Source organism: Phasianus colchicus, chromosome 1 (genome assembly GCF_987193195.1).
Source record: "Phasianus colchicus chromosome 1, bPhaCol1.hap1.1, whole genome shotgun sequence".
Lineage (NCBI taxonomy): Eukaryota > Metazoa > Chordata > Aves > Galliformes > Phasianidae > Phasianus > Phasianus colchicus.
In genome coordinates, this window is record NC_143436.1 from 58156873 (window position 1) to 58170019 (window position 13147).

A 13147-nucleotide genomic window follows, 5' to 3' on the forward strand; every position below is an offset into this window, starting at 1 on the left:
AATATGTATATATGTATATGTATAACTCGTCATATTTATTATATGTATATCAGGTTTTATTTATAGAATATAATACATAAATACAGGTGATATTCATATGTACTGTCCTATTTCTGTCTATTTTTCTCCCAGTACCAAATCAGTTTCCATTGTTTGCATCTCATTGAACTTCTCTGCTCTGACTTTGTTGAGTTCTGCTTTCTTTAAAAAGAATTATCTTGTGTTTTGAAAAGGTGCTGTGAATGCCATACTGATAATTTTTGCAAGTACATACAAATGCAATTTTTTGTGTTTTTAACTTTTTAATTTTTGTTTACGTAGGGGGAAGAAGCCATTTGGCAATGGTAACTTGAATTTGAGCATTTTTATGTGGAAGGGTAGCAGTCAGTCTTTATCAGCATCTGCAGTTTTGAAGTATGAAAAGGTTTCTGACCTTTAATGTGTCTGAGGTCTAAAATCTCTATAGCTCACTCTGAGTCAAGCCTAAAACTTCTGCATCAGTGCATCTGAAAAATGTCGGTTCTGATTTAGAGGTGGGCATTTTGGTGATCACTTACACTTACTGTTCTAACATACAACTGTACTTGCAGTCAGACCTTCTTTAGCTTCCAGTTCCACACATCAGGTCTCTTTATGGCCTCTTCCCTGCTGGAGCAGGGAATCATCTGTTCTCAGAAACCTCTTTTCCCAGGTGTTTGTGGGCTGTGATTAAGTTCTCTCTTGAGTTCTGCTTGGATAGAGTTTAAATGAACAGTACTTCTGTGCTGTCCTATTAGGTTATCTTCTGGACATTGAACTATTCTTGCATTTCCTTTCTTAACAAAGGAATGTGTGCAGTTCCTTTTCAAAACTCTCCACAAAGTAACCACAGGAGCCACTTTCACAAATTACGAATATTAGGGGAATACTCCTCCCACTTCCAGTCCTGCTGTTTCTGGAACCGGTGATCTCATTCTCTTGTAGCTATACAGTTGCACTGGGAGTTCATGTTCGCTTTGTGGTTTTTCTGGGACCATTAAGTCCTTTTCATGTGCCCCAAAGCCTGATTGCTGCCTTCATGTGGATGGATATGCCTTCAAAGCATCCATGTGGGGAGAAAAATTCGGAAGGCTGAGAGAGTACTGTTAACTAAACATAGTACTTTTATGAATAATTTTCAAAAAAGACACCAGAATCTTCTATAGGAGAAGAAAAAAAAAAAAAAAAAAAAAAGAGCGAATATTTCATAGAATTGCAGAATCATTAAGGTTGGAAAAGACCGCTAAGATCACCCGGTCCAACCATCAGCCCATCCCCCCATGCCCTCAGTGCCACATCCACACGGTTCTGGAACACCTCCATAGACAGTGACTCCACCACCTCCCTGGGCAGCCTGTGCCGCTGCAGCACCACTCTTGCTGAGCACAAATGTTTCCTGATATCCAACCTGAACATTCTCTGGTGCAATTTAAGTCTCTCATCCTATCACTGTTACGTGGAAGAACAGGCTGACCCCACCTCACCACAGTCTTCTTTCAGGTCACTGTAGAGAGCGATAAGGTCTCCCCTGAGCCTCCTCTTCTCCAGACTGAACGACTCCAGTTCTCTCAGCCTCCCTCCATAAGACTTGTGCTCCAGACAGCTTTTTGCCCTTCTCTTGACATGCTCCAGCACCTCAATGTCTTTCCTGTAGCAAGAGGCCCAGAACTGAAGGCCTCTCAATGTGTGGCTTAATCAGTGCTGGGGGGATGACATAGTGGCAAGAGGCACAGACTGATGTGGTAAAAGCTGATCTTAAAACAAAGGGTTCTGTGCTTGGAAAAGAGAGAGGAGAGCCTAGATAGCATTGGAGACCTAAATTCCTCTTCTTTTATGGTGGGTTTTGATTCTAAGAATAGTTTCTTATAAGGCACGAGCATATCTGCAGAGTAGTGAAAGCTCCTTTGTAGAACAGCAATTTGGTGACTGGCATCGGAGTGCTTGCCGCCCCTGTTTCAGCATCTCATTGCCACATATGTTAAGAGTGATGCTATAAGAATAACATTGTTCTCCCCATAAGAATAATAAATAAGAGCGGGGAGGAGCCGGTTTAGCTGTTGCTTCTTTTGCTGCTTCTGCCATGTGTTAGGATGGCTGCATATCACTGCATCTCATCTTTCCCCCTTTATTTTTTGCCTTCCTGATGCTTTAAAAAGGACCCCAGTGTCTGCTGGTCAAACAGTGTTGTGTTTGTGGAGGCTGCTTCAAGGGATCATTACTAGAGGTGGGGGTGGCTGTGGTCTCTTTTCTCACTGTGGGGCCCAAGTGTTTCATGTGCTATGAAGGGGTATTGTGTCTGCTGAGGGGGTGTGTGAGCCAGGACATGAGAAGGACAAGGAAGCAGTCAGTCTGCCTTGAGGTGGGTCCAGACAAGGGCCGGACGTTGACCAAAATGCACACACAGACCTGTGCTGCAAGCATGGCTCCAGCCTTGGTTCAGAGTGGCTTAGGCCCTGCTCATTATACATTAATACGTTCTTGCCTTTTTATCTATTGCTTGGACAGTGAACTTGGAGTATGTACAGATAGCCTCTTCATTCTGCTTAAATGTGTAAGGATAACCCTCAAGTACTTCCACTTGTCTTATCTGCAGGCCTGTTTCAAATGACATTCAGCATATCCATCTGTTTTCTGTGTGATTACAATCTGGTATGGTAGTTATGGTGGCATGCTTTTTGTGTGTGCATGTTGAAGATAAGGTTCGGTAGTACATACTTCATGTGATTCTGTTTGCCTAGTGATGCCATCTTCCTTTTGACCACAGAAAAAGAGGTAAAAATCACTTTTTTTTTTGCTGAGCATTTGCATTCTTGCCACTTGGGTGAATGTGGGTTGGAATGTGTAGTGCATCTCTAATTTCATTTACCAAAAAATACAGAGCAAGTCACTGATTCAACTTGGCTATGCTTGCAAAATGTGGCTGTTAAACTCGTCAATGAACAGTGCTGAATTGAAAGTAGAGAGCAAGGCAGATCTTCTTGGTTATTTCATTAGCTCTGTTTCTTCGTACATCCATCACAGAGGGTGAAGTTTAGTCAATACTGGAGTTGATTTACTTTTTCTCAGGAGAAGAGTTGGTATATTGGGTGAAATTGAAAAATTCATCTTTGTAAAGTGAAGTATAATGTTGGATAGAAGTAAATTTAAAAAAAAAGGTGGGGGGGGGGGGAAGCAAAGCCAGCTAGAAACTCTTTCTCTGTGAAATAAACTGTACAGATGAAGTAAACACTTCTGACCTTATTTTTCATTTTTACTACCCTGCTTTCTAATAGTATTCTGTGGAAAAAGGAAGAAGTAAGACATTGCAGCTCAACAGAGAAATATGAGTTATCCCAGAAAGTGGCACATGGTGTTGTTAGGAGACTTGGACTAAAAATATATATTTGCATATATATATATGTTGCACACATGTATATATATATAGACAATATATAAACAATATATATATACATATTTTAATGTGCGTATAAGTAGTACATATTAATCTTGCCATATTTTGACAAGTTCTTAACAGCCTTTTAGACAAACCTGAGGGCAAAAGTAGTTCTATCCTCTAAGTTACCACAGCATCCAAGTAGCTGTTTTAAGAGAAGGGAGAAACCTGGCTTCTTCCTTCAGCAATGGGCGGCTACCTGAGAACTCTGTGGGAGAGTTTTGACTGATTTTCATAGAAACGGAGCCCATAAACATAGCAAAGCATGTGGGTTGCTTTATTTTGTTTTCCTTCTCCCTCCAGTTACAGGATCCATCACAGAAAACATTGGCAGCTGAAAGTACAAAGTTAGGAATCCGTAGAGGTGGTGTTTTGATTGCTGCACAAACACAGCCTTTTTTGGTTGTATGTGTTTTTCATCTATGCCTAAATAGAATGTACCGACTATTGCATCAGCTGTGATGCTTAGAGGAGCTCTGATCTTCATTTTTATTGCAGGCTACCATCATAATATGTGGTGGGTAGCACGAAGAGAAATTAAAAACTTGGGTGTATTGTACATCAAAACCCAAGCACTTCTGTGTGACTCACTGTTCATAATGGATTTTTAAGGCCTTAAGCTTTCATTGAGCAAAATGTTGAATGGCCTTTTTGCTTTGGGGTGTAGTGATGTGGAGAAAGGAAAGGTAAAAGGGAGAGTCTGCTTGTAGTGTGCATGGTGGATCTGACTATCACTGTCCATTTTAACAGCAGATGTTTGAACCAGGGACAATATTAGGGGTTTTGAAATAATGCTGAAGGACAGAAGGGATTTGTTTGCTACGTGGGCAGTCTGTGTAAATATTCACCATGTGCAGTGCTTATACTTTCAGCACAGAGGGGAATACATCTTATTTTGAGCATCCTCTCCTGCTTTACTGCATACACATTTTCTTACGTGTTGCCAGTCTTGTACCTGGGACCAAGCAGGACACATGATGAGTACAGCAGGGAAAGGAAGGGTCATACTTAAAGTTTTTTGTGTCACTGACTGAACTTGCTTTGGCATGTTGTAAGGTTCCTACCTTGTTTTGATTTTGGATTTTGTTTGTTTTAAAAGAATGTGGAAAATGCTAAATGAGTCTACAGGAAAAGTGAGACAGGCTAATGACAAAAGCGGCACACGAAAGCTTTCTAAAGAAATATAATTTTGTTTTTGGACATGGGAAATGATAGTTTCAAGTGCCACAAACACTTGATTGCTGTGATGAGTTGGATTTTTTGGATGCTTGATTTGAAACTGAAGATAAAGTTGCAGAAGTACTGGATGCTCATAGCTGTACCTGAACTCAGTGCATACTGTGTTTTGATTAAAAGTGAAGTACAATAGTGGTTCTAAATCACCTGAAAAATCCAATTGCCATTGTCTCCAGATGGTCATTTTAAATTACTAGGTACTTTGTGGCCTTAATCTCTGCATGGCTCACTTGAATTTTCAGGACCACCGTGGAAATTAATTCAGGTTGGTGAAGTATTTTGATTGTGCCCTAGGAGGGAATTAAACAGCTCTGTGGGAACTGAATTTGAATTGCATTTGAAAAAGGAGAAATGATACTGTGCATTAGGAAGCAATGAGAATAACAAAACATGGTAGAGCTTCTCAGTCGAGGGAGTGCTGTGCACTCTATGTGTTGGGTAAGGCACAGGTTCTAAAGAGAAAGCTTTGAATCACATCAAGACATTGCCATTTTTAGATTTATGTCATATACAATAATACACTGAAATAAACCTTCATAGATGTTTCTTAATACCAGGGTGCTTTGCAAACTGTGATGTTCAGTTTACAGACTCTGTGCATGCAATTAAACAGTGCTTGAGCACTGCACATAGGATCTGGGATTTTGTAAACTATGGACTGCTTAAGTGACAGATTTCATGTGCCAAATGCTCGGTAACCATGGACTTGCTGAAATGGTTCTCATCTGGAGTCATTGCATGACAGAGCTCTGAGGTTCATAGGGAGTATTGGCTGGCAAGCAGAGCCTAGAAGCCAGGATCATTTGCCCAGCAGTGAACTTTGCTGTCAGGATTTTCAGGCATGGGAAGAGATCTTTAACGACCAAAGTGACAATCTTTAGGATGTAGCTTTTCCTAGCCATTCAACTAGCTAAATCTCTTGCTCAAGCTTTCTTTTCTTATCCCTGAATGACATGCAGCATATGTATATGTATACTACCAAGTCTCAACTTGGTAGTATACTGTTGCTTTATTGATATCCACCTAGAAGGGCATTTTCTCAGTCTATTGTTTTGGTCTCTGTCTCAGTAGTTCACTTGTGCCTCCTGGATCATGTTGGATATAATGATGAGTACTTACCTTCAGTTTCTAGACCCCAGTCATCTACTGTTTCCACAGCATGTCTCACTAGGTTTTGAGAAGACCTCCTTTCTCTACTGGTGCATCTCTTGAGCCAGCCTCCATTGCCCTTTCATTTGGACATTTCACGTGCAACTTTATGCTTGTTCTCATCCTTCCATGAAATCTTTGCCATGGTTCTTCAGACACCTCCACCAGGAACAATGATGTCTTGAAAGGTGTACCATGCCTTTTATTATTACCAGTATTTCGTAGTCTGTTCAGTTTTTCTCCATGTGCCTAAATTTATCTTGCTTTTTTGCAGTTTTCTCAAGGAGTTTTGGCAAGGACTTCTCCTTTGTTCTGCTAGATCAGGGCTTGGCAGAGCAGATAAAGCTTTTAGGAGTTGTTATAGGAATAAACTAATAATGATTTTCAGGTAATGTCAACCAACTGTGCTCAGGAAGTGGAGAAAGGAGAGAGGGAAATGTCCTTGAAGATCAGAGGAGAGATTAGCGGTGATTTAAGAATGCATCAAAAGAAAGTGCCTTGTTACACAACGCCAACTGTGATAATGAATGTGTAATAAGGGCTTGGGAAAATCAGGAAGAGGGAGATGTGAAGGTAGGATCTGACCAGTGCATTGCTCCATCTCTTTTTTTCAGAGAGCTGATCATCTGGAATGACAGCTGTCACCATACTTAAAAGGCAATGTCAAAGACCAGATAAATGTAGTTCTTCAAAGTTATCTCAGTGTTAAATGCACCGTGTTGCTATCCCTGAAAACCCGTGAGCTGGTCAGAATAGCTATAATGCCTGGAATAACTTGGAGCATTTAGTGCGGAGCTAAGTGGTGATGGCGGGGGGTCAGGTCAGGCAGCATGCTTAGGTCCCAGGGGAGAAGAGTGATGGGCTGATGGCCAACATCCTTGTGATGAATCCAGGGATTAGAGATGATAAATATCACAAAGCAAAGTCTTAGAGGCTGTGCCCTGTTTCCCCGGGCACCCACGGCTAGGCTTTTCTTCCACCTGCATGGTAACACAAATCTCAGAAAGTGCAGGGCTAATTACTTGGTTCACTGATAACTCTCATTTATACATAATGTTCTCTCCCACAGGGAGTCTAAAGTAGCTTGCAACTGCTAGCTCTGCCACAGTGCAGCTTGAACTGGAGGTGAGAGAGGCAGAAAGTGCACAGAACCCTGTTGGGGAGGTTTTGGAAGGAGTTATCCAAAGAAACATTTGAAAGTTGCATTTCTCAAGGGATTCTGGATTTCCAGGCAAAGCTACCACTCTGGTGTTCTATATGAATGGTCCACACACAGCAAATAGGGTGGGGTCCACTCACCCCTCGACCACTGATGGCTGTCAGCAGAATGGCACTAAGGATAAGGAAGAGGCTGAGGTTCTCAATGGCTTCTTTACATCTGACTTTAAAAGTCAGATCAGTTATCCTTGGGGTACTCTATCCCCTAACCTGAAAGCTTGGTATGGGGAGCAGAACAAAGCCCCTCCAATTCTGATGGAAACAGTTAGAGACCTATTACTCTACCTGAGGGTGCTGAGGGAGCTGGCAGAGGAGACAGCCAAGCCGCTTTCAGCTGTCTACCAATGTTCCTGGTCCACCAGAGGACTGGAGGTTTTTCGGTATGACTCCCATCTACAAAAAAGTTTGTAAGGAGGATCTGGGGAACTACAGGCCCGTCGGCCTGATCTTGGTGCCAGAGGAGGTTATGGAACAGATCATCTTGAGTGAAATCACATGGCATGTGTAGGACAACCAGGGAATCAGGCCCAGCCAGCATGGGTTCATGAAAGGCAGGTCCTGCTTGACCAGCCTGATCTTCAATGATCAAGTGACCCTCCTGATGGATTAAGGAAAGGCTGTCAACATAGTCTACCTAGACTTCAGCAAAACCTTTGACACCGTCTCCCACAGCATTCTCCTAGAAAAGCTGACAGCCTGTGGCTTAGACAGGTACGCTCTTTGCTAGATAAAGAACTGGCAGAAGGGCTGGACGAAGGGTGTGGAGGTGAATACATTTAAATACAGCTGGCAATCCATCCTGAGTGGTGTTCCCCAGGGGTTGGTACTTGGGCCTGTCCTATTTAGTATCTTTGTTGATGACCTGGACAAGGGGATTGAGTGCACCCTCAGTAAGTTTGCAGATGACATCAAGTTGGGTGCAAATGTGGATCTGCCTGAGGATAGGAAGGCCCCTACAGAGGGATCTGCACAGGCTGGGTAGCTGGGCTGAGGACAATGGGATGAAGTTAACGTCACCAATTGCCAGGTCCCATGCTTTGGCCACAGCAACCCCAGGCAATGGTATAGGCTTGGGGCAGAATGGCTGGAAGAAATATACCTGAGGGTGTTGGTTGATGCTTGGCTGAATGTGAGCCAGCACTGTTCCCAGGTGGCCAACAAGGCTGATGGCATCCTGGCTTATATCAGAAATAGTGCTGCCAGCAGGAGCATCCCTCTGTACTCAGTCCTATTGAGGACACACCTCGAGTATTGTGTTCAGTTTTGGGCTCCTCACTACAAGGTGTCCAGAGAAGAGCAACAGAGCTGTGAGGGGTCTGGAGCACAAGTCTTGTGGGGAGCAGCTGAGAGAACTGAATTTGTTCAGTCTGGAGAAGAGGAGGCTCAGGGGAGACCTCATCACTCCCTACAACCTGAAAGGAGGTTGTGGCAAGGCGGGGGTCAACCTCTTCTCCCATGTAACTAGTGATAGGACAAGAGGGAACAGTTGTGCTTGGGGAGGTTCAGGTTGGATATTAGGAACAGTTTCTTTTCCAGAATTGGAATGGGCTGCCCTGGGAGGAGGTGAAGTCACTATCCCCGGAGGTGTTCAAGAAATGTTTAGATGGAACATGGTTTAGTCTGGAAATATTGGAGGTTGGTGGATGGTTGGACTAGGTGATCTTAGAGGTCTTTTGCAGGCCTTCTGATTCTGTGAGTCTGGGATTCTATGAATGACATCCTTGTGTTTATGAGACATGCAGACAGAGTGCAAAAAGAGCAGTGTCCCCTCTCCCAAGTTAATATTTAGACAATGCTAATGCTACCTGTTTTTTTTTGCTTGTTTGTTGCTGTTGTTTTGTTGGTTTGTTTTTCTTTTCATAAATACTTCTATTTTCATTGTTTTGTGTTTCCTGGAAAGCTTTGGGACTAAGCACTTGAAACAATTTAAGTACAGTGTTTAGCCCTTGCCTTACCATTCACTTTCTTGGCAGAGTTTGGCTTGCTGTTCCAGAGCATCTGATTACAGGATACGTATTTTCAGTTTTAATTCCTTGGTGTGTCTTTTCTCAAATTACCTCTTTCCTTGCCAGTGGTGGAGGTGAGGTCCACCACAAAGTAATGACTAGCACTGGCCACGTGCATACTTCTCCCTTCTTGCAGTCGCTCAGCCCCCACCCAGCGCCTGTGTGCCAAATGCCTGTGTGGTCTTAATAGTAGCTGAGACAAACACAGAGGCTCTCAGACCACTCTTATTTTTGTTACCTGCCTGCAGCTGGTGACATCCCACCAGCTCAATGTGTAAAGGCCTTGTATCAGCCTCACACACTGTTGGTGGCATAGCCACAGTGCCCTGAAAAACTCCAGCAGTTGATGCTGCGTCCAGTTAGTTCAAAACTGTGTTGCCGTGTCCTAACTGCACTTCTCTTTGTGTACGTGCTTGTTTGCTGCTTTAATTCCATATATGCAACAAATACTGACTATGAAAGCAGGGAGGGCTTTGAAAGAGAGATCAACACCCTTTTCCTTTATGTATGTTTGTCCTTGCAATCCAACTGCTTGATTTATGGATATGACCCTTGCAGCTGTTGGTGAGGTATGGCAGCAGACTGCACTGTGGTGCAGCAGTGAGGAGTATAGTCTCCTGCAAGAGGAAAGAAGACCTTCTACAACCGAACTTTAGCACTAGGAATGGGATTTCTTGAAGGTAGAACTGCAATTGCCAAAAATATATCTACATCTCTCTTCAGAGTGGCTTCCAAGAATACAAGTGGGAAAGCAAGCAACTTACCATACCAACCTCCTTCCAGTTCTTGACAGTGCAAGGCAAACCCTTTGGCTTTGTTCAGTGAAAGATGGCAGTAAGTTTTCAGAAGTTGGTCTCTGCAGCCAGTTCTGCCAACATGCAATGCACGTTTCTGCCAGTCTAAATCTGTATCCTGTGCTGTGTCTCCCAAACGCTCTGGGGAGGAAATTAGTGTGATCACCATGGTACTGTTCTCGTGTGAAATCATCAAAGCCACTATCCCCTTTTATACTTACTAAATGAATCCCTAGGGAAAAAGTCTTGAATTTGAAAGAGTGAAAAATCCTTTGTTCTTAGAAGTGTAATATCACCGCTCCAGGTATGTGATGACTGCAGGCAGCAGAAGGCTGGCTAAGCAGTACTTCTATAAGAAGGAATAAAATGGAGTCAATGAACGTTAGGTGTGTAGGACATGGCTCCCTGGCTGCTCTACCCAACACTTGTTTAATCTTGTTCTGCTAGGTGCTAACAGCTTTTGGCAGTGTGCAGTGATTAGTGCTCTGTGTCTTTCTGCACTGCTCCTCTGTATCCTGGGGCTAGCATTAGGTTACAGCCCCGAAACAGCACAGTTGTCTGCATTGACTGAGAGGTGAATAGGAAGGGCAGAGTGGTGTTGATGGACTGAAATGTCTTCTGTGTTTGTTTCTCTTCTCTGGAGGAGGGATGACATTATTTTCATTTGTAGTCTCTCTGTCCCTGACCTAAACATGTGGTGTCCAATTTCCTTCCCTGGCAGGTGACCTGGAAAATGAGGACTGGTGTCTGGGTTCAGAACTGACTCCAGCAGCAATAAAGACTGAACCAGCGTTGTGCGAGACGTCAGGCCTTGCTCCCTCTGTCAGTCTCTCTGTCACTGCCATGTCACTGGACGGGGAACAAGCTGAGCTGCATACTGATGCCCTGGTACGTGCAGGCTTTTTCTTCTCCTCTGTGCAATTAGATACAGATTCTCCTAGAACACTGCCTCCTCTGTGCCAAAGGTGTCGATTCAGGTTTCTCACCAAGGTCTCTGCTTTAACGTTTTCTGAGGCTTGCTGGTATTCCACTGCTGCTGTAGAATTTGTGTTTCAAAACTCATATCTGCATCTTTATGTCTTACTGGTTGGAAGCAGTTTTCTTTTATGAGAGACAACACAAAAGCCTGGAGCTGGTGCTTTTAAAAATTATTTAAACAGTCTCAAGTGAACCAGGCACAGCTGAAGTGACTCATTTGTACTGTGGAGTCTGTAACAAGCTGGGAGTCCATAATGACTTGCCTTAGCACTGCTCTGTCTTCCCCTAATCAGAATGAGACCCCATGACCGAAGAGTTTTCCTTTTTGCCTGCTAAATCACTTTTTGCCAGGTCTGTCAAGCTCTGACACTTTGAGGTGCTGCTGTTTCCATACCAACTTGCGAAGTAAGAACAATTTATGATGCCTTTCTGCCCATACCTGGAGCAGCCAGTGAGCATTCATGAGGGTTTTGTTTGACTGTGGTTGAATTCAAGAGTTTGAATGGCAGTAGCTGATGGTTCCCCCTCAGTGGAGGAAGTACTGTGACAGTTCTCAGTCCCTGGGGTGCAATTGCTCCGGGTGGAATTAGGCCATGTTGAAAATGAACATTCCCTCTTGGATGGGGATCAGAACTATATGCATTGAGCATGTCGAGGTGCCAGACTAACTTCCTCAAGCCTGGGATTGTAGAATTCAGGCAAACTGGACAGCAGCTTGGCATCCTGGTGAGCCAGCCTTGTCAACAAGCAAATCAGATGTCCTCTAAACATAATTCAGCCACAGCCATCTCTATTACAGTTCCTCTGCATGGTGAAACGAACTTGGGGTCAGTAACACAGTGCTCAGCTTCTCACTCCCAGATGACAGTGATCTCATATGGGTTCTCCCTGCTGCCAGGAGCATTGCTGACTGCTCAAACTGGCTGTGTAGTCCAGCAGATCCTAGTGGCAGCTCTGTTGCTAAGAGAAGTAATTTGAGTAGGTTGCTTGCTAGCTTTCAGTCTGAGATATCATCTCTGAGACATAATCTTTTATTTAACTAAATACAGTAATAAAAAACGCCACAGCAGGATTAGTCAGGGCAATATTTTCTGTAGCCTGGCTGGGCAGCGTTTTCTGTAGCCTGGCTAAGCAGAACTGTGTGAAGCAGTTAAAGCTTTGCCTGCAGCAGAGTAGGAGAGGGAAATCTCTCTGTTTATGGAGTATTCATCCTTGTATCCTTCAATTAAGATCTGAAGATGTGTGCTTTGGGTTTTCATGCTCTTAATTTCTCTTTTCTAGATGAAACCACTGAGCCAGAAAGCTCTTCCAGAGATTAAATTGGAGCCTCATGAAGTGGATCAGTTTCTGAATCTCTCTTCTAAGGAAGGTCTGTTAATTACCTACCTACTATGCAAGGGAGATGACCAGAATGCACGATGAGTGTACTTTACCCTGATTAAATATTTGGCTTCCTTGTTTGCCGTGTTAATCCTTATGCTGAAGCTGTTGCCTTCCAGGATTTGAATAAGGCTGCTAAAAAGCCAATCTTTCTGATCTATTTATGTGGATTTTTTTAAAATTTGTTTTTGTCTTGCTCATCACAAAAAAAATTATCCCTGTTTTGTCTGTGACGTGTTAACAATTATGCAATTGCTGGAGGGAGCTTGAATCCTTAACGTAACAAGATTATTTAGGTTAGAAGAGATCTTAGAAGAGAAGATTTCTCTTCTAGCCTAAGATGGGACTTAACAAGGCATAGAAAATAAGTACAAGAGAAAACTTCACTAATTTAAATCTCTTTGCCTTAAGCAGCAAAAGAAAGCATGTGAGTTTATATGAAATTAAGTTAGAAGCATTTGATTTTAGTATATTTGTTTCAGTTCAGGTCTGAGAACCACCAGGGTCCCTTTGTACTATATAAATTAAGCAGTAGGAAGAGTGATGATCCCTTCACTTAGTGTAAAACACAGCTTTATGGCACATAATCTATTGACCTAAGAAAAGTTTGAAAGAGCCAAATATTTTGGCTGAAATTTAAGAAGATAACTGAATCTCAGTTAGGAATGCTCGATATTCTGTTAGTGAATTCATTTATATAGATAAATAGAACTGCTGAAGGGTTAGCAGCAACTGGCTTAGCAGGTAGGACAAAGGGAGTTTATCTCTTAACCTAAATGTAGATGAAATTGCTTGATTTGTGAGCTTAAGGAATTTACTGTCTTACAAGAGTAAGCAACTGCTAGAGTTAAGATGCTAGCCCAAAAGAGCTCGTGTATAATAGCTTTTGTTACTTTTTCTCCCTTCGTCCTCCACCACTTGATCTTTTCAACTCA

The 13147-nt window shown here is 42.8% G+C and overlaps 1 protein-coding gene across 2 annotated transcripts in view; it reads left to right on the plus strand.

Annotated features, from left to right (window-relative positions):
- Positions 1 to 13147, plus strand: part of CREB3L2 (cAMP responsive element binding protein 3 like 2) — a 77573-nt gene that overhangs the window by 43180 nt on the left and 21246 nt on the right. For both annotated transcript variants that reach the window (XM_031589807.2, XM_031589808.2), the window contains exons 3-4: positions 10576 to 10742; positions 12114 to 12201. In XM_031589807.2, the coding sequence (XP_031445667.2) occupies positions 10576 to 10742; positions 12114 to 12201 (255 nt within the window). The remainder of the gene's footprint in view (positions 1 to 10575; positions 10743 to 12113; positions 12202 to 13147) is intronic.